Source organism: Heloderma suspectum, chromosome 3 (genome assembly GCF_057233095.1).
Source record: "Heloderma suspectum isolate Gila_16-S chromosome 3, 16-S_ref, whole genome shotgun sequence".
NCBI lineage: Eukaryota > Metazoa > Chordata > Lepidosauria > Squamata > Helodermatidae > Heloderma > Heloderma suspectum.
The window spans coordinates 225,765,470-225,786,970 of NC_139460.1; the positions used below are offsets into that span (position 1 = coordinate 225,765,470).

The following is a 21,501-nucleotide window of genomic DNA, read 5'->3' on the forward strand; positions in this document are numbered from 1 at the left end:
AAGAAGACTGTCAATATCACAATGCCGTTATGATGCAAACACATTTAGAGCAAGTCAACAGAAAATGTTTTCTCCTTCTTTCAAAATGTTAGAACTTCAATAGAATTTCATTGGTAATAGATTCAGGTCAGAAAAAAATGAAGTTCTTCACAAAATGCACAGTTAATTTATAGAATTTACTGCCAAAAGATGTAGTGACACAGCCACTTGCTTATGTAGCTTTAAAGGAGGAGTAGGCAAGTATTCCTTTGTGTACAATCTATCAGTGGTTACTAAGTATGATGGCTAGTTACATGAGAATATGAACAAGGGTGCACATCAAAATGCACTTTGGAATATGTATCCCATTCAAAACAATTGCGTGCAGATGAACTGATTCTCATTTGTGTCCAACTGATGTTCTTAGTTCCAAATCTAGTAAGTGATAAGCCTATTTATTTATGTGGATCTCCTTAGCTGGATTGGGCCAATTGCCTTTTTATGTATCTCACTAACAGCTCGAAAAATGTCAAGTCCAGAAGGCAAAGCACGAATTTGAACTTGTAGTTACAGCTGGTGTATCAAATACAGCAGCATTTTCTATTGTTTTTGGAAACAATACTCTTGGTTTTGGCCTCAGGTCTGTGCAAGAAACAGCAAGGAAATAAAACTTATTAAAAACACACACTTTTTAGTAATGAAAACAGTACAAAATGGAGTTGACGTAATAGCTAATGCCGTTTTCCTAACTCTTCTGCCAGAAACATCCCAAAAGTTGTAAATCCAATCTCATTCAGATGGCTAGTGCAAACTGGTTTAACACGGTAACACTATTTGTCAGTTGTTCTGATGTTGGTAATTTTTGCATTGTGTAACGGAAGAGTTTGCTGAAGTCGTTCAAAAGTGACCTACTTGATCAAGGCAGCTTCATTGTTTTTTCACTATATTTGTGATAGTTCCACTTTCCCACTAAATATACTACATTAGTGCGGTAATCTTATACCATCTTATGTACATGGGAGTAACCCCTACTAAAGTCAGTGAGACTTCCTTCTGAGTAGACATGTATAGGATTGCACTGTCAACCAACTTTTTTTTTTAGTAATTTTCTTTCCACTGAATATATTGGCTTGAATCCGGAATAGTTGTTCCGTTCACAGAAGAGCTGGTAATCTGGTGGATGGGGGAGGGGAGAGGATTTTTGCCAACTCCCGCTTCCCTCCTGCCTCACCCCCACATGATTCCGGAGAGTCTTCCAACCTTCCAGAGCAGATCTACAAGGGGTACAGGGGGCTGCAGGGGGAAGGGGGAAATTGGTGAAAATTGTGGTCCTGCCATGAGTGGAATTCCATTATGCTCTGACTTCACTTATAACTAAATACAGTTCAGTGGAATTTTGCCTTGAATACCAAGTTAAGCAAAACATTCCCAAAATTTCAGAAGTGTATGCATGTATGTACACTGTATGTATGTTGTTGTTTTTTACATTTACTACATTTCTGTATTGCCCAATAGACAAAGGTGGTCCACAAAAGTTAAACCCCCAAACACAACATGATAACATATAAAATCCTTCAAATTTTAAAACAGAATTAAACCAGAGTAAAAGACAGCAGTGTAAAGATCTAAAACCACAACATATTAAAAACAAAACTGAAGGACTAAAAAGACTGGGAAAATAAAAAGGTCCGCACTTGATGCTGAATATGCCACAATGTAGGCATCAGGTGAGTCTTTCTGAGGAGGGTGTTCCACAATGGGGTTGCCACCAGTGAAATGGCCTTCTCCTTAGTAGCAGTGGGCTGCCTCATAGGAATACATTTTTTCATATGCCTAACCTTTCTTGGCAGCTTCTTTCTCCTTTTTCTTTTGTTCTTCAATAGCTTTCATCTTTTCATCATATACATCAGCTTGCGACTTCCATTCCACCCGATTGTTTTGAAGACCATCAAGCATAGGTGTAATTTCCTTATGGAACCTTGAGAATTCCTAAGTAAACAGTGGAGATCCATAGATTGACCACTCATGGTGAAAATGGTGCATTTGTAGTAGCAACACAGACATTTCTGATACGTACAGATAACCTTTAGTTTGGCAGGTGCAGTGACAAAATGAGATTGCCTTTGCTTTATGATTTCAAACCCTTAGGGAAGAACTAGTTATTGGATAGTAAATAGGATTTTCAATCCTGTGTTTGCTTCCTACATGGAGGTAGCATTTTCAGGGAGAAGCGATGGATCAGAGGGGGACGGTGCTTAATCCTTCTTCCACTTGCCACTTTGTCCATAGCCTGACTGTGAAAATTGATTTCCCCATCAAATGTGTAAAAATGGCCAGGGGAGGGGGGGAGTTCAAGCATCCTGTCCCCCACTTTTCTGCCTTGCAAATGCCCACGTTGTACCCAAGAGACAAATAGAGAATTTGGAATTATACATTTGTTGTTGAATGTCTAGTTCGGACCTGAGTGTAGGCTAAGCTAGTGCTATTTTTACTGAAGGGGAAACATGTGATTAGAGAACTTGATGTGAAAAACACTGAGTAATACTAGTGACAGGTATTTAACTCAACATTTCAAGACATTCACAATCATGAATGCAAACCTAATATGCATACCTAATGCTTACAATTCCTTGGGTACTATCCAATACTGCTGTTGCACTAGCAGGATCAACTGTTAGCACAGCAAGAAAGGAATGCTTGCTAGTTCAACTGGAAGCTACCCAAAACTACCACTTCTGGAATGGTACATGTCAGCAGAGTTCATGGAAGGGAGCTCCGCTGACTTGTTCCATTCCAGAAGTGGTAGTGTTTGGTAGTTTTTTGGGTTGTGCTAGGATGCGCTACTTTCCTGTTGCACTAGCAGTCATTCCCACTAGTGCAGTGTGTTAAGAGCTGTCAGATTGCCAGTACTGGATACTGCCCATAATTTCTTAAAATTGTTGCAGGTAGTGAAAACAGAATAATATGAGATTAAACACTTCATCTTACCTTGTACACAAAAGTACATACAAAATCTATGAAACCAACTTGAAGCTTGGGGAGTTCCTCACTTTTGTTCCTGTCCATCATAGGCTATAAGGAAATGAAGAAAAGTATTCTGTGGAAATACTAGGCGTTTGATCAGTTACTTCTTTTTAAAACAGAAAATGCTGTATAATATGATAAAATACTTACAATTGGCTGTTGCTGTAGGACAGTTTGTTCAAGGTCACCTTGCTCCCAGAATTCATTTGCAACCATGATTGCAACCTGGGAAGTCAGTAATTATTATTTTAAGATGTAGGATTGTGCGGTAATTTTGTAAAACTAAAAGAGCATTCAACTCTGCCCTCTCTCTAAGGATGCATCAGTTTCCCTCAGAGAGGACAAAGCTTTTCCCAGCTGGCAACTGTTAATCTGGTACTGAAAAGGGTTAACTACGAGTAAAAATGGCTGATTTAATCTGGGAGAGGCCTACAAGAAGAGCCCCTAGAAGACCCCAGACTCGTAACCGGCTTTCTATTCCAGATTCCTGACCCCTGGGTGAGAAGACCGTGAAGTTTGATTCTATACTAAATGATGTTATTTCACTAACTGAGACAGATTTTTCAGGACTGTCTTTGAAGAAGGGAAAAAATATAGCTGTCTTTACAAGCAGCTTCACAGAGCTTGCTCAAGGCCACGACATGCTGGCAGAGTGTCTAAGTGAGATGAACAGCAGAACTGAGATACCTACTGAGATGCCTACATCTGCTGAGATGCCTACTGAGAGGAGGAAAAGTACTGTTTTGACTTCTCATGGTGTACACCTGCTGATAAGAGAATGTCCCTACTTGATGCTAGTTGGGTGAGGAAGTGTAGCCCTGAGCACGAGCGACAACTAGGAGGAGGTGTTTGGGCAGATATGACCAAAAAAGGCCAAAGATGACTGGGAGTTCAAAGAGATATACCAAAGAGAAATGTGTCAATCAAGATAGCATGCCCAGATGGTAGACTTTGGGTCATATGTAGGGATGGCAGAGAATTTCTCCACGAATCTCGGGGAGGCTGAATGCCAAGGCATTCGGCCCCCCGAAATTGTTGGTGAAATTCTCCGCCCCCCCCCCCCGGGATGGGACTTACCTCCCTCGAATGTCCCTCGGCGGCGGGTCCCGGCGGGAGTTTGGCAACGTTTCGTCGGGGGCGGGGGCGGCGGCCGGTCTTTTGACCGGCCGCCGCCGCCATTACAAAATAAAGTAAAAAAACACACACACACCCGTGATAGGCTACGTAAATCGTTATGTAGCCTATCACGGGTGACTTTGAAGAAAAAAAAAAGCGCGTACACAAATGGCGGCGTCCATGGGCGCCACCATTTGCGTTCCTTATTTGGTCCCAGTAGTTTACGTAAAGATTTACGTAGACTACGGCGAAAATAAGGGCAATGCTATTTGCGTACGCGCTTTTTTTTTTTCCCAAAGTTACCCATGATAGGCTACGTAACGATTAACGTAGCCTATCACGGCTGACTTTGGCAATCTAGCCGTGATAGGCTACATTAATCGTTACGTAGCCTATCACGGGTGTGTGGGGTTTTTTGTTTTTTTTTACTTTTGTATTTTGCGGCCGGGTAGATGGGGCGCTTCTCCGATGACACACAACTGTATTTCTCTGTGACATATGAGTTGGGAGAGGCCATGCACATTCTTAATCAGTGCCTACATGAAGTTATAGCTTGGATGAGAGCTAATAAACTGAAGCTGAATCCCAGTAAGACAGTGACCCTATGGATTGGCAGTTCCGAGGTCTGGGAATTGGGCTGTTTGCCTGTATACTCCCTCAGAAGGAGCAGATCTACAGTTTGGGGGTGCTCCTGGATCCATCACTGGAGGCCCAGGTGACTTCGGTGGCCTGGAGTGCCCATTACTGCCTTCAGTTGGTACACCAGCTACATCTGTTCCTGGATAGGAATAGCCTAGCCATGGTGATCCATGCAGTGGTAACCTCATGATTAGACTACTGCAACGCGCTCTATGTGGGGCTGCCCTTGTGTGTGATTCAGAAGCTGCAGCTAGTGCAGAATGCAGGAGCTAGAGAGCTCTATGGGACACCCAGCTATGGTCACATAACATCTGTGTTAAAAGAACTGCACTGGCTGCCTATTAGCTACCAAGTCACGTACAACAAGGTTATGTTATTTTCATACAAAGCCCTAAACAACTTGGGCCCAGGATATCTAGCAGACCGCCTTGCCATATACATACCCAGGTGGCCTTTAAGATCAGAGGAGGCCTTGCTGGTCATTCTGAAACTAATGGAATGTCACCATGCAACACCCTGATGGCCTTCTTGGTGGCACCCATCCTTTGGAAAACCCTCCCTCGTGCAGTTTGGGAGGCAGAAAATGTGCCATCTTTCAAATGCCTCCTGAAAACACACTTGTTCACCCAGGCTTTCTCTGGGCTGTAATTAAATTAATCATGCTGCTCCATCTTACTGGTCCTTGTATTGCTTTCATCATAATTGGAGTTCTTTTTAACATTGTGTTTTTAATACTGTATTTTAAATGTGATTTTAACATCAATATGTGAACTGCTATGGGATTTTATTCTATTTAGCAGTATATAAATATCACAAATAAAAACTCAGTTCAGTGTGCAGTAGCGGGGGGAAGTTAAAATCAATATCAGATTATCAGGGAAGGGATTTAAAATGAAATGGCCAGGATGATAAAACCTCTATATAAATGGGCACAGCCACATACATACTCCGTACAGGTTCGGCTGCCCCATCTGAAAAAGGTATTGTAGAACTGGTGCAGAAAGTGGCAACAAAAATTATCAGGAAGTTGGAACACCTTTCTTACAAAGAAAGCCTAACTTGTTTGGGCCTTTTACATTTAGAAAAAGGATGACGAAGGGGAGGGGACATAATTCAGTGCTGCAAGATGTGGTTATGGCCAATGGCTTAGATGGCTTTAAAAGGGAATTAAACATAAAGGACAATTAGAGACAATGTATATCTGAACACCAATTACTGGGGATAGCAAACAACAGGGTTCATTGTGTTGTGCTTTTATCTTTGTGTCCTACAACAGGGCTTTAAATCATCTGGTTGGCCACTGTTGCAAACAGAATGCTTGGACTAGATAGACCCTTGTTCTGATCTATCAGGATTGTTCTTAAGTTTATTTTTATGCTGTTGAATTTCTGTTTAGTTGTTGTAAGCTGCTTTGGAGACACAATTGAACAGCAGGCATTACACGTAGAAATAAAATAAACTTCAGATATACGCATATTCATTTCAGCTTCAAATGTAAATTCAATTTTTTCCTGAAAGAAAGGCATCAGGTATTTTATATGAATAAAATTCTAATTCGTACTTGTCTCTGAAGATACCCACCTTACTTTGTACCTCCCAAGGTTTAGTGATAGCAGACAAGTCACAGCCAGTCATCATCATAGCCCTTTAAATAAAGATAATAGATTATAAAAGGAGAAAAAGAGTGTACTCCATGTTAGACGAATAAGAAAATTCAAATGACATACATGACTATTTCTTTTTTGGTTGGGTCCATAGATATATATTTAATGGCATCCTCTTCTTTTTCCATTTTTTCAGTTGCATCCACAATCTTTTGAAACATAGTCCTTTTCCTGTGAAAACATTATGGCTATTACAATGTGCACATAGTATCTTTTATTGCCTACTTGGGCATTTTAATTTCCAGGATCAACAATATAGACCTCTAAAATTGGATTCTGAGGCCCAACAACAAGGAACCCTGATGACAATTATGCACAAAAGTTGATCATGGTATTACCGAGTCCCAACAATCAATTGAAATTATTGATTTACATTAACAAACCCCTCAGCGAACTTCTGTGTCAAGTTATGTACATTTTGTTTACTGTCTTATGAATGGTCATGCTGTGGTTCTGATTGCAGTAATGATCTGATGTTAGGAAAATCTTGGTAAGATTTCTAACTGAATCACATTATCATTGGTTTTCGGGTATTGTAAATATACACTGGTTATATACAGAATCCAGCGCATTTGAATTGCCTTTTTCACAAAGGATATAGACAAGACAAAAGTTCATATCAGACATAACTAGAAAAAACAAATTTGTTTCATTTTTTGTGTTTGATTTACTTTTTATTACAATTAGGAAAAATAATCTGGTAGGCCAAGGAAGGAGAAACTATATCTGTATGTTGCCCTGAGATCCTAATGATATAGGGTTGGATATAAATGTGTTAAATAAATAAATACAAAATATCATAGTTCTGCAAATGGTGGTAATAACTGCAATTTAAATTTGTATAAGTAGTGATATTTTAGTAGGAAAGAATTTAGCACTTACTTGAAATATAAAGCCAAGTCAGTTGCTATGATTGCAACTTCAAATAAATGTAAAACAGTTTCATACTGGCGCTTATTTAGGTTCTGGAAGATGTTTAAATTCTGCAAGATAAAGGTTTTTGCAAATCAATACTGCTTGCAAAATCATGTCATTTGTATACTATAATATGCTACATCTACTTGAAGTGCATTTACCTTAACATTTCACAAAATTATCCAAAATAAAAATAAAAGGTAAAAATTGTGGACTGAATCTATTGATTATACTATTTTACTGAAGATAATGGAAATACTTTCTGCACAAAATAAGTAAAAATAAATAACTCAGAAGGAGACACAGACCTCATCTTGTAGTAATGTTTTACTGTACTCTAGATGGTGCCTTTCTAAAATGGAAGAGCCGTGAAGTCTTGCTAGTGGAGCTGCTGACCTGTTAAAACATAATTGTTAGTTTAAAATATTTCATTCAGTATTCTTTCTGAATCATGATCTTGTACATTTATCCACACTAATTTGCTTTTAATCAATAGGAAACCAATCTTAATCTCAGGGTACTGACCGCACCACTTTTTAACCCCTCGGTTGTCATCAATGTGGCAGCATGCAGGTGCTCTTGCTGCAAGAATTTAAAGCTGAGTTCCAACTTGGACTTGTCTGGCTTGGATGTCATGCTAAATAACCCAGGGATGGAGTATGCTTGGGTTGTTTAGCTGCTGCCACTTGCAGTGGCAGTGATCAGGCAGTGTCTACCTGTACAATGCCACATTCACAACAATAGGTTCTTATGACATGCGAACCAGGCCAACATGTCTTCCTCCTGACTTCAGAACCTGTCATTGTTTGGTCTCCACCAGTTACAGCCTCTAAAAATCATCAACAGCGACCACCTAGTATAGCAGATTAGCCTTTTTGTTGCAGAGGCGTATTTAGATTATTTTTAGATCACCTAATAACAAAAGTTCTGTAGGCATCTTACAGTAAAGGCGAAAACAATTAAAGCCACAATTATAATAAGGATATAAAGGAAGGCAACTCATAAAACACACCAATAAATCAAAATACATTGCTTAGAAACAGAACAGTCGAATAAAATTATACAAAACCAATTTAAAACAGCAGAGGAGTAAAATTATTATTGTTTTTATTATTAACATTTATGTACTGCCTTATTTGCTAAAAAGTCATCAAGGTGATGTACAACAATTTAAAGCAGTAAAACCTTAACATCCACTGATGTGTAGAATTCAAGATCTATAAATGAGCATTGTTGTCTATCCTCTGCAAGAGCAGAGGAAGGGGCAGACAAAGATCCTGCAGTTCAGGTACAATAATGAATCAAGAAGCAGTCCAGACCATTTATCTGAGTGATTAGGAGGGACTGGACTCTATGATTAACTTAAACTCACTCCACACTCCTCTTTCCTTTCTTCCTCCTCTTTATACTTTGTTTTATCTAATATTAAAACTCTATAGTTAGGTTAGAGAAGCAGAGGGATAGCATACTGCAGAAAGGGGGATGGCTAACGAGACGTTTTATATGGTTTTTTTGAAAAAAATTATCTTAGTAAACAATTTATTAAAAAATAATTAAACCCAGGGCCGATCTACATTGCGCCCACAATCGCAATGAATTTGGTGTCCTGTCGGGTTAAACGCTCTCACATTAAAACGTGATTATCCACACTCACCCATTTAGGCCGTTGCGGTGCTTCATTGAATGTGCAAGCTCGGTTCGCACACGAGCACTGTGCTGTTTTCCTGCTCTTAAAGATGGAGGTTCTCATTGGAGGATCAGAAACTCTTCCTGTATCTGCTGATTCCATGCCCACCATGCTCACAGCTCTCGAGGTCCCCATGTCGTCTTCCAGCTACTGATTGCACAGCTTCCTCGGCACTCAATGTTTCCTCAGCAAGAAACAAAGGACTGGATGTGCGCGCGCTGGTCTGATCTCAGAAGCTAAGCAGGGTCAGTTGGATGGGCGACTGCCTGGGAATCAGGCTTCCTGCATTGAGCAGGGGTTGTTCTATCCCTTCAAATGAGACTAAGTTTTACCCCCTCCTATCTCCCGCTTCAGCTGTTTGTTTTTAAATTAAGGCGTTATCTTTGAAGAATTGTGGCTTCTCCGCAATGATTTTTTTTTTTTTTTTGGTAATTCAGGCATGATCTTTGAAGATTTGAAAATTCAAAGATTCAAAAATTCGAAGATTTGAAGCTTCAGATCTTCGAATTTTTGAATCTTTGAAGATCATGCCTGAATTAGGAGAAAAAAAATCATTGCGGAGAAGCCACGATTCTTCGAAGATAACACCCTAATTAAAAACAACAACAGCCGAAGCAGGGGATAGAAGGGGGTAAAACGTAGTCTCATTTGAAGGGATAGAACAACCCCCTGCTCAATGCAGGAAGCCTGATTCCCAGGCGGTCATCCATCCAACTACTGACCGGGGCTGACGCTGCTTAGCTTCCGAGATCAGACCAGTGTGCACACATCCAGCCCTTTGCTTGTTGCTGAGGAAACATTGAGTGCTGAGGAAACTATACAATCAATAGTCAGAAGACGACACGGGGCCATCGAGAGCTGTGATTGGAGGGAAATACAAACACCGCTGTATATGGACAGGCAGGGGATGAGACTATGACCAGATACGGTAGCGAAGACAGAAAATCAGAGCACATTAAGGGGAAATACCAGGATATCAGGGTATTGAAAACGGGAGCACGGAAGCGGGAAATTCCGGTTCCAATTCGAGGCGGGTACTGCATGGTATGAAAGACGGGCAGTGAAACCTCATTGGAAGCAAAAAAAAAAACCCCAGAAGTGTAAATCGGCCCCCAGCGTTAGAGAAGGGAATCAGGTTTGCATCTATCCACCTGTTGCAACATTTCCGAAAGACATCAAAGGAAGCAACCACTTCTCCCTCTCTCATAATACTAGATATTATCATTATACCTTAAAACTGATTAGCAGGAGGTTAGGACAGACAGAAGGAGATACTTGTTCAGTTCATACAACATACGTAAATTTATGGAATTCATTGTGACAAGATGTGGCGATGGCTTGGAAAGGATAACAGACACATTCACGGAAAATAAGTATCAATTGCTAGTAGTCACTATGGCTGTTTGGAACTTAAGAGGCAGTGAAGATGATGCCACTGAATACCTGTTGCTGGGGAGCAGCAACAGGAGCGAGCTGTTGCCTTCGTGTCCTGCTTGTGGGCTTTCTAGAGGCATCAAGTTGGTCACTGTAGGAAACAGAATGCTAGCTCAAATGGATCCATGGTCTGATCTAACAGGGCTCTTCTTATTTTGTGTTCTAATGAGGGATGTGTAGGGATGTTTGAGGAGCTTGTTTCAGTTTGGTTTTGATCATGATTTACCCAGTTCACACCTCCAAAATCAAACATGGACTCAGACACAGTTTGCACTTGAAGTTTGTACATTTCCAAGCTTGCTTGTGATTCAAGGGACCCAAACAAATACGCCAGACAGCTTGCGTACACTTGAGAAATATGCACGAAACAATGACAATGACACTTGAAAAATACATGCTTGAAAATGACGCTTGGAAAAAATGATGCATGGAAAAAATGGATGAAAAATATGCATGAAAAAATGTGTGCTTTTGACAAATGTGCACAAACATGCTTTAATCAATGGGAGATGAATGCATACATTCCAAAGGTGCACACAATTGATGCAAATATTTGGAAAAAGATGCATGAAAATATACATGAATTTTTTAATGCAAAAAGAAAAACCTCAAGATCACAATCTGATACGGCCATGAGATCAACCGAGTTTCAAGGTAGAATTTGGAGAACTTACATAACCTTGAGTTTCACTTGTATGCACAACCCTAGGTATGTGTATACCTAGGGAAAGAAGGCACATCACACAAAGCTCATGTTGAACTAGTCATTTTATATATGATTGTTTGGTACTGCTGTGTAATTCCATTTAAAAACATGGATATTGGAAATGTACATATTAGTAGATACCACTTACTTCATTTGATACAGGTTGTTGGTTCCTCGGTGATCAATGTCATGGCAAAAAGCTGCAGCTACCATAGCAAAGGCTTCTAAGTCAGTATAATATTTCTTTATTTTACCTGTCTATAAAAAGAGAAGTGGGTTGTTTTTCCACTGATCATACCTGTGTGCATTTTATAACTTGTGTCAAAATGAAAAGCAATCTTATTCATAGATTCAGAGTAACAAACTATACCATCAAAAGAGTAAACATTGTCTGCCCAACATTGAATCCATGCCTCCAGTTGTGGTAAGTGATATTGCGATACCCTTTTCTGACTGTATACATCCACCTTGTAAGTACCTGTGAGAAACAGAAGGCATTTAATTCTTTGTTCTCTTAAGACCTGTAAACACTGTATAAGAAACAATTTCAGTACAGTTTAAAACTGGTGGGTGATTTCTAATCGTACACCTGAGGGTGGGTTCAGATCTTTTTTACTGATATAAGGATTGCCAGTTATCCTCAAGTGTGTCCTTATGAAAGTAACTGGCCCAAACACTTTTTGTGCCTGAGGCAGAAAGTCCAAATGGTACCCTGCCCCCCTGACGCACATGCACACTAATTAACATAGGTGACATTTTACTCTTCCTACATTGAGCATTCCTGCACAAATCTTACTGAAATGAATGTGAGTTGCGCCCAAGCACTGCATTATTGTTGAACAGTTTCTGTTCATTACCACAGGGCTTGCACAGAAGATCTTCCGGATGGCGTGTCATGTGGGTCATATCTATCACCCCATCCTATCTTATGGTAGGTTGGCCTCTGGCAACCATAATGCATGACTTAGGAACTCATGGGTCTCAGAAGTAGTAATACTGTGACCCCAGCCTGGAAGATATGCCTCTTATATGCAGAATTACACATAAGATCCATAAGCTCCCCACTCACACATTATGATTGTACACATGAGTGCAGAATCTGGGGCAGACAGGAATGCAAGTGAGAACATGATTGTCTGAACCAGGCTTTTTTAATTGTTTAATTGTTTTTCATTTTTCAAAGTTTCCTTATTTTTTAGCTTTGCAAACTCCCATTTATGCTCCATCTTCTTTCAGCCATCTCTAACTTTAGCCTATGGGCCTGTCTCTGGCACAGAATCAAGCCCACACTCCAACCTGCCTGTTCTGTGTTGCGCTACTGGCTGTTGCCTAGCTTAGTAGACTAGAGGCAAGTCCATCCCAAAGCACAAGGGCTGAATGTTCACACAAGAATGTTCACACAAGAATGGATCTATCTCATATTAAAGACTCAATTTGTGGGCACACTTGCCAGAAACATTGGCTGCCGCTGCTGTGGAATAAATATAGATATGCAAAGGTGATGATGTGTCATTTGTATCATATGGAACAGGCCTTATGAAAACAAGGCGAAATCAATCTGACCTCTGCTGGAACTTTGAACTTTTCCACAACATTTATCTCAAAGAACAGTCGTATCCCACACTTGATTAACTCATGTTCTGTAATGGGGAAGTCACTGAAGTGAAATTCATAAAGTTCTACAGTGCTTGGATCAGGCAGTTCCTCTTTCTGTTGGGAAAAAATTAGATCGCCTCAGTTTGACATGTGACAGATTAAGCAGGTTTAATTTTTCAGCTTTTAACTTTAGTGTGGGAGTGTTGCCTTGCCAACAGCTTGGAATCAAGATCTTGCATATATGCAGCTCTTGTGTTTCAAACAACACTTTTAGAAAAAAATAGCTTTGCATAATAAGCTACTCAATACTTCCAAATTATTTTTAAAGAGACAGAAGTAGGTTTCTGCATTTGTGGGATGATGTTTCCTTGTGAGTTGCATGTAAAAAGCTGAGGCATACACTCCAGTTGGGCAACATGATGTACTTAGACTATTCATTATAGGTGGACAGTACAATATAGATCAAGGCACAATTTGTGACTCACCAGACTGAACGTAGCTCACCAAACATGCATTGTGCCCTGCCATATACTTGAACTTTATTTCACACATGCACGCACGCACACAGTTTTTGCAGTCCCAGGCAAAGCAGGAAAAATGGAAGGTTTGCTGGACTGATGAGCTACATTCAGCTTGGTGGGTCACAAGTTGCGCAGGCCTGGTTTTGGCTGGAGAAGAAGATACTTTACCCTTAGATAGCTGAAGGCAAAAGAGGGATTGCTGCTTATTGATGTGTATACTTATTCCATTTCCACCTCTGGTCAAACAGAGTTTTCTTCATTTGAAAACCCATAAAAGCTATTTGATTAGACCCAACAGTAGGACAAAAGTGTGTGTGTGTGTGTGTGGGGAACCTCCATCTGAAGGCCAAATTCAATTTTGGAGAAGCTCTTGGAGGCTGCATTCCAGTCGTGGGTGGGACCAAAAGCAAAAGGAGCCCAAGCCGCAAAAAACACCAGCATATTTTGGTTTAGGGCTCTTACAGCCAGTAACTCAGCCTTAGGAGAGGCATTTCAACCTTTCAGAATGGGTAAAGCTCCAAAGCTGGGAAACCACCAAACAATGGGTGGGTGGGATGAAAGGGGGGAGACCGGGGGAAGGGGTCGTGGACATCTGGGGAACCCTGGAGGGTGGGATTAAGACCCCAGGAGTGCCAGATTTGGCGCCCCTGGTGTATGCATACCATGAGAAGCTGAACACCGCTCCTAACTTTCTTAAAATCTATTGCATTTCTCTAGCCTTAAATTAGACAATTTGCAAAGGGGTGCATAACCTAAAAGGTACAGAGGACACTGCTGTAAGGAACTGTTGCAGCCATGATGGTTCATTTTGACCATGTTCCTCCACCATCAGAATTGGTTGCTTCTGCCCTTACTGCCTCAATATCACAGACTCTGTTCTCATTCATTTCTACTCGCACCCACTGATTCCACTGAGCTATTGCATTTCAGTTTACCTTTGTATCTATGAATAAGCTAAAAACAGCAGCTCTATAAAACCAATGTCCAAATAAAACAGACCAACAAAAATTAAAAAGTGAAAAAGCTTGGGAAAATTAAAATGTCTTTGCCTAGCACTGGAGAAATGTCAGAGGGGATGCCAGATGGCCTTCTCTGAGGAAAGCATTCAAAAGCTGGGCACTGCCACAGAAAAGACCCTCTCTCCAGTAGCTATGTGCCCTCCCCCCTCGAATGGTGAGAAAACCCAGAGAAGGGCCTGTGATGAATATCTCACAGTATGGACAGGCACATGTGGAAACAAACACAGTTCTTCAGATACCCTGGACCCAAGCTGTAAAGGGCTTTAAAGGTCAAGAGCACCACTTTGACTGGGGATTGGGGGACAATGCAGTGGATGAAGCACCAGCATGACATGCTCACAACACATGGTCCCAGTTAACAGCCTTGCTACTATATTCTCAGCTAACTGCAGTTTCTTCAGAGGCAGCCCCACATATAACACTGCAGTAGTCTAACCTGGAGGTGACCAGCGCATGGATCATTGAAGCCAGGCTAGTCTGTCCATCCCAAACTGTGAACATTTTCCTTCAGAGAGAACGCAACTCTGTTCAAAACGGGGGATACCACTCTACCAGGCAGACAAACTACCTGCCAACAGCTCTTACGTCTTATCTGAATTGAGCCTAAGTTCGATGACCCTTATCCAGTCCATCACCATGCTCAAGCACTGGTTGAGCACTTCCACTAGAAACAGAGCTGGGTGTCCTCCACATATTGATGGTACCTCACCTGAAATCTCTGGATGACTTTATTCAGTGTTTTCATGCACATGTTAAAAGCACAGGGGAGAAGACTGAACCTTATGGGATGCCATAGCATACATGGCAAGGAGTCAAACAGTGGTCCTCCAGCACTGGCATCTGGAATCCACCATCCATACTAGAGCAGAACCACCATAAGATGGGGCCTCCACCTTGCAATCCGAACAACCCATCCAGAAGGATGCCATGACTTATGGTATCAAACGCCCTCAACAGGATCATACTTCCCCTGTCTCTCTTCTGACATAGGTCGTCCAGCAGGGCAACCAAGGCAGGTTCTGTAGCAAAACAAAACCTAAAATCTACATATATTTTATAGTGGCTGGTCCTTCCCCAATAGGACTATTGTTTGGCAGTGAGTATAACGTGTGCAAAACATAGTTACAAATACAATTACAAAAATGATGTCAAAATGCTGCTATCATCATCACCATCATCTTTGCAATCAAGTAGGTTCCCCCTTATTTTTACTCTGGTCCCAGGGTAAAGGGCAGGAGTCAGCCAGCCCTGGAGCAATGGCATTTTTAAGATGCAGCACCTGCTTTATCCCATTAACAAGCTTGGATTTCCAGCTTCCTAACAGGATAAAGCTGTTGTATGTGGCCATGCACAAGAGATCAGGCCATATGTCCAGATGCCCTCCACCATCAGGAAGCTATTTGCATTCACTTCTGGAGATTTTCAGTCTAACGTTGCATTCAGATAGGTGGAGAAAAATAGGGGCATCCTGCATTTTAGATGGAAGAAAGGAGCAATGTAAAAGCAACCCAATGTATTAAAATTCAAACTTTAGGAATCCAAAATGTAGAAATGTAATATATTTGGTGATAGAAAGGTTCTAGTTAGATTTTTGTTCATTTGATGCATTGGATGGTCAGAATGTAGATCTGTTAGATCTCTGGATGATTTGCAGTAGACTGTTAAGGATTTCTAGCTCCCAATTATTTAACAAGAATAACAACAAAATGATTCCCTACCCCACTGAAAATTATACTACTGAAATAAAAACGGTTGGGGTAACTAACTAGGCATGGGTTCTGTGTGGAAGGACTGTGTGCTCTGTTCCATCCTGGTACTCAAAACAAATCCCTGAGCTCAGAATTCTTTAATTTTAAGTTTGTGTCTTTTTCATCTGGCTCCAAGTGGTGGATCTTGGGATACTTGTAAAAAACAAAGTAGATCCTTGCAAGCCTAAAGTCTGCCCACCTCTGTTACAGGAGTCATGGACTATGGGTGAAAATGGTGTTCTTGTGTTAAATTCACCCCTTTTCTCCTGTAAAAGTGTTTTCTGTCAGGAGCATGCTGGTGGCCTCTTTCAGTCTACTCCAATAGCTAACTCAAGACACAGACAAAAGGATTCTTTTCAAGGCTTTAATCCTTTTACAACTTAATGACTCTTTCAGATGCTAATCACCAGCGACTAAGCAAGGAACAGCACTGGGGAAAAGATAGCAGTGTAGCCTATGCTCCAGGTTAGGCAGTTGATCCCCATTTGAAGGAGAATCATGGGAAGACCCTGAACTTATGGGCTAGGAAGAGATCCTCCCTCTTTCCCTTGGGTCCTCGGGACGCGACCGTTGCTTGCACGCCAAACAAGCGCTACGCCTCCTTTCTGCACCCTCCAACTGTCTTCGCTCCCAGCGTCGGCGTTGAGTGTCCAGCAAGCCCCCCTCCCGCACTCTCTCGCTGCCAGGGTCACTATCTATCTCAGGAATGCCAGCAGGAGGAATCTCTGCCAGCTGCTGTGCCTGTGAGAGATGAGCGCGCTCCTCTCCCATGGATTGCTGTTCCTCCTCAGAATCAGAACTGCTCTGGGGTTCTATCGGCTCAGTTTCCACCCTGATACTTTCTCCCCATGCCATGATAACATGTGCATTTCCTCACTCTCATGCCACACAACTGGCTGGCACCACTGGGAAACAACTATCATGAAATCCTGACACATCTGTTATACTGCATGTACACAACATGAACATGATAACATAAGGAAAAAAACATGTGGACTCTATTTGCAGTGGCGGCCCTGGGTCTTCTTGAAATACAAAAGTCCTCCAAACACTTCTTATAGGGAAGCACACTGAGTGATCTGTCTTATCACAGCTAGAGCAACAAGCCGATTAGGGCTCCTTCTATCATGTTACACTATGCATAAGTAGCAAAAGATGCAGCCTCCTATTGGGAATGTAGAGTCAAAGAAATGTTGCTGACACCTTGGTAGTTGACATCGCAGAATCAGACAGGTGGAAGAAACTAAACTTATCCAGTCCAATCACTGCCCAATGGCAGGATCATTCACATTGTCTGATACTTCCTAACCCCAACCTATATAATCCAGATTAAAGTGTATCACAGGCAGAGAACCGATATATCAGAGAAAGGTCCCTGGAGAGCAAGTAATTCCAGATAACTCAGTCGAAAGAGTCTATTCATGCAAAAGGAAAACAAAAAAAAAAAACCCTGCAGCTGTCTAGCCAATCCAAGAATTTGCCATATAAATGCCAGAACCAAACAAATTGTAAAGATCTTCCCTGTGCTATCTTACGTCAGGTAGCTTCTCTTGAGTTAATAGGAATACTGCATGGATTACTGCTTCAAGATCACATGCCCTGACCTGTGGATCCTTGCAGGTATGGGATATTTTACACACGCACACACGCACGCACGCACACACACACGCATGATGGAATGCTTTTGATATAACAAATATCAAATATGAGATAAAAGTATACACATAACTACTTACCAAAATTTTGATAAGTTGCTTCTCGTCACAGTCTTCAATATTATCTACATTTAGTTTTTCTTTGTATTTCTAACAACAAAAAGCAAATGAAAGAAACTGAGTTCAATCGATCCTATGATAGGATCCTACAACTTCCATTCTCTAGAACTGGACAGAACTCACTAATATGGTCTGAATTTCATCCTTTGTTGCCTTTGTCTGGTACATCAGCATTTCCTGAGCAATGTCTTTCCTGTTTTCAAGCTTATTCATTTTGTCATATGCGTCAGTATTTAAAACAGACCACCCAAGGAACTGTGTAAGCATCTGAAACGGTGCAAAGAAATAAAACTATTTAGGTACTTCAATTTGGTTTACACAGTTTATTCCAAGTATTGGGAAGACACACACCCAAGCGCAATGTGAAATACTAGTTGTGAATATGGATGTGATTATGGATGTGATTTGTTGAACAATACAATAACAGGCCCCTCAGATTTGGCCCCATATGAGGAAGGAAAGAAGGATTCAGTAAGTCATTATGGGCTTCTCCACACTGAGTTTTTATCCTGTGATTGAGACTGGTTACTCATGGAAGTTTGTGGGCTCTTATCTCCAGCTCCTCTCTAGTGTTTTCTGAGCATTTCCACATCTTAAGTTGAAAGGAAATAATGAGATTTGCTTTCAATCAGTCTGAATTTGTATGTGAAAAGAGGATATGATGCTATTTAAAAACAGCGCCATCTAGTGGCTATATAATGAAACATATAGATCTCGCAGACAAATTGGGGGGGTGAAGGGGGGGAGGGAAGCTCATGTAGAGGGCCAATCTTAATCCCACAAAGAATCCAGAAGCAGAAGCCTCAGTAAAACTGTGGGATAAAGAGCCTCAATGTGGAGAAGCACAATATTAATCACACAGCAATCAGAGGTCTAGTCACATTCCAGAGCCCCATCCAAGTATACAGATAGTAACTGCATTTCACCCTCTGTCAGGAAAAGTCATTGGTACCCAGGTGTCCAATAAGATTTCCCATATAAGGTGGGCATCTAAACGTCTATTAACATACATATGGATGAGGCCAGCATGTCAGTAGTGGGCTTTTGCCTGATGGTCATAGCTAGAATGAATCCCTAATATTATAGGAGTGTTTTGTTTTCTCCTATTGTATATATTATGGGTTGTTTCCAACTTTATCCATCTGCCAGCAGAATGGACACCACTGCTGGAACAGATTCAGGGTCCCTGCAATCCTCTATGTGCCCCACAAATTTCTGAAGCAGATTTGGGTGGGTTGCAGTGAGGAGGAGAGGAAGGGGAAGTCCCTTTGCATGAGCAGAAGTCAGCTTGTGCAGCATTTGATGTCACCCCTTATGTTTAGGGCTGAAAGAATGGTTTCCCCTAATTGCCTAATTGTATAGGTGTTGTAAATGTTTCAATGGCTTGGCTGCAAAGGTGCCCTTCTGTAAGCACTATGCCAATTTCATAAGAGAACATTGCACAAGCAAAGTGAACTGAAATCCATTTTCAGTTCTTCTGTTTCCACAAATCCTTACCCAACTGTATTCACAAAAAATATTTATTTCTAGATGCTTTTCCTCCATCTCTTTAACTGTTTTGAGTTTAAATCCCTTACATGTGCACAAAACAAAACCTAATGATGGGACCAAACGCAGTTCCCTGCTGCCATGCAATTCTCCACTGATGCAACCACTTGTGAGTATGGCCACTTTAAGTCCCCAAGCCCAAGGGCAAAGCAAGCCTCGCTTTCCTTTCCACGGGTGAACTCTTCGCACTGCAGCCATTAGGACTCTCTCTCCACTTGGAACTGCATGAACTCCATATCTGGATATAAAGTCGTGTGATCCTTTTGCACACTGTGATACAGCTCCTGATACTTTGTTACGCTGCGTCCTCCACTAGTGCTTGAGCAGCACTAATGAGCAAACTTGTTTTGCTCTCATGTCTTTAGATCCAAACCATTGCAAGCAGCTTTGATAAGAACTAACACCAACTTGAATAGGAATGACCTTGATATCCCAGTCTTCAGACTTACTATGAAAGCACATTAAATGCCTAGGATAGGTTGTATTATGCCAACTACTGTCCCAAGAAATCATGAAATGGAAATTTATGCAACATCGCAGAGGCATCCCAAGCACATAGTATTATTGCAAATATTTCAAATCAGAATATTTCAGAATTTGTGCTATCAACCCATTGAAGAATGCTTGGTTGATTAACCATCTGTCTTTTAACGAATTAATAGTTTAAATAAATAAATGTGCATATTACCAACATATCAATATACATATCTCTTGAGATATCAAAGGGCGGGTAAGATTTAATATTGTAGATTTTAACTTCCAACTATAGCAACAACCCAGAACCAGTATGTTCAAGCACTACCTTAACTCACAAGCCCACTAGTTAAAACTAGTTTTAATCTATTGATTAAACCCAAGCTTGCAGGCCTCTTCAGCATACAAAGGTAATTTCTCCATCTCATGCCTGATTGTAACTTAGCAATATCAGTCAACTTTATGCTTACTTCAGTAACCTGTTCATCATATTCATCAAAGGGTTTCCCATCTTTCCTGTTGTAAAATGTTGCTACGCCAACAATTTCTTCCTTTTTGTTGACAATAGGTAAAGACAAGACGTTTTTAATAGTCCAGCCCGTCTCATCGAAAGCTTCTTTCTGCACAAAAGCAAAAGAAAAGGCAATGCCACATACTTATTTTTAAAAGATAATACATCTGTGTGTCTGTGTCATAACTGCAAAAATAAAAGTTGGCACTGAAATCATATAAAATAAGTGCTAAAGTACCGTTATCTCAGTATTATTTATTTGTTAACACAATAAAAGAAAATGTTACCTGAAAAGTAAAGTATTCATCTGCTGGTGCATTCATCATATTACAAATCTAGAGAGAGGAAGAAATACAATAAAGAGAAGCTCCTACATTTCAATGGTGGCCTTTACAATAGATCATCCAAGAAGAGGGCTTGCCCTTCTATCTTACGATGCTTCCGGACTGTTAGCTCCTATTGCTACCAATCAAAATATATTGTGCAAAATACATTATTCTGGCTTTTTCTCCTTAATGGTTTTGTGTGTGTGTGTGTGTGTGTGTGTGTGTGTGTGGTAAGAAAAAAAAAAAGGAAGAAGCAGTGGGAAAATACAGGAGGGTTACAAATGGAAGACTATGGCTGTCTTAACACTAAAGTAAACCCCCACAGTCCTCCCATTCTGGAGCCTTTCCGCATTTATTGCAGGCTCACAGGCAGTGACCACATGATTGCTGAGAGGGGAAGCTTTTAATTTTCAAGGCTCCATAGAACACAATAAACAGCGTCAACTAGTGGCTGTTTTAGTTGCGTAACATTCCAAGTTAAGAAGATGGTTCATTAGTTCTGGATCTTTTTGAGACAAAATAACGAGGAAATACCTCTGGATGTGCCCTGGAGGTTAACGATGTCATGAAAAGGACCTGCAAACTTCGGTGAGTGAGCAATCCCAATAGCAGGATAAAAGCTCCATGTGAAGGAGCCCTAGGTTATCTGGACCACCAGTAAAATTCTTTGAATGAGATAGTGCAATTTCATAATAAAAGCCTTGTCTGAAACTACCCGTTTGGTCACTGCTTCCCCAGGGAGCTGGTAATATACAATGGCTATGTGCCATGGTTGATGTTTCCCTCCATGCTGATCCTTCTTGTTATACCAGATCAGGG

At 40.9% G+C, this 21,501-nt stretch overlaps 1 protein-coding gene across 2 annotated transcripts in view; it reads right to left on the reverse strand.

Annotated features, from left to right (window-relative positions):
* PDE6C (phosphodiesterase 6C) overlaps positions 1-21,501 on the reverse strand; it is a 70,297-nt gene that overhangs the window by 4,213 nt on the left and 44,583 nt on the right. For both annotated transcript variants that reach the window (XM_084845843.1, XM_084845844.1), the window contains exons 8-21: positions 20,644-20,691; positions 20,316-20,465; positions 17,947-18,090; positions 17,785-17,853; positions 12,728-12,874; positions 11,535-11,642; positions 11,313-11,422; positions 7,646-7,733; positions 7,305-7,405; positions 6,486-6,593; positions 6,340-6,403; positions 3,154-3,228; positions 2,968-3,051; positions 1,818-1,968 (exon numbers count right to left, since the gene is read on the reverse strand). In XM_084845843.1, coding sequence (XP_084701969.1) covers positions 1,818-1,968; positions 2,968-3,051; positions 3,154-3,228; positions 6,340-6,403; positions 6,486-6,593; positions 7,305-7,405; positions 7,646-7,733; positions 11,313-11,422; positions 11,535-11,642; positions 12,728-12,874; positions 17,785-17,853; positions 17,947-18,090; positions 20,316-20,465; positions 20,644-20,691 — 1,447 coding nt within the window. The remainder of the gene's footprint in view (positions 1-1,817; positions 1,969-2,967; positions 3,052-3,153; positions 3,229-6,339; positions 6,404-6,485; positions 6,594-7,304; positions 7,406-7,645; positions 7,734-11,312; positions 11,423-11,534; positions 11,643-12,727; positions 12,875-17,784; positions 17,854-17,946; positions 18,091-20,315; positions 20,466-20,643; positions 20,692-21,501) is intronic.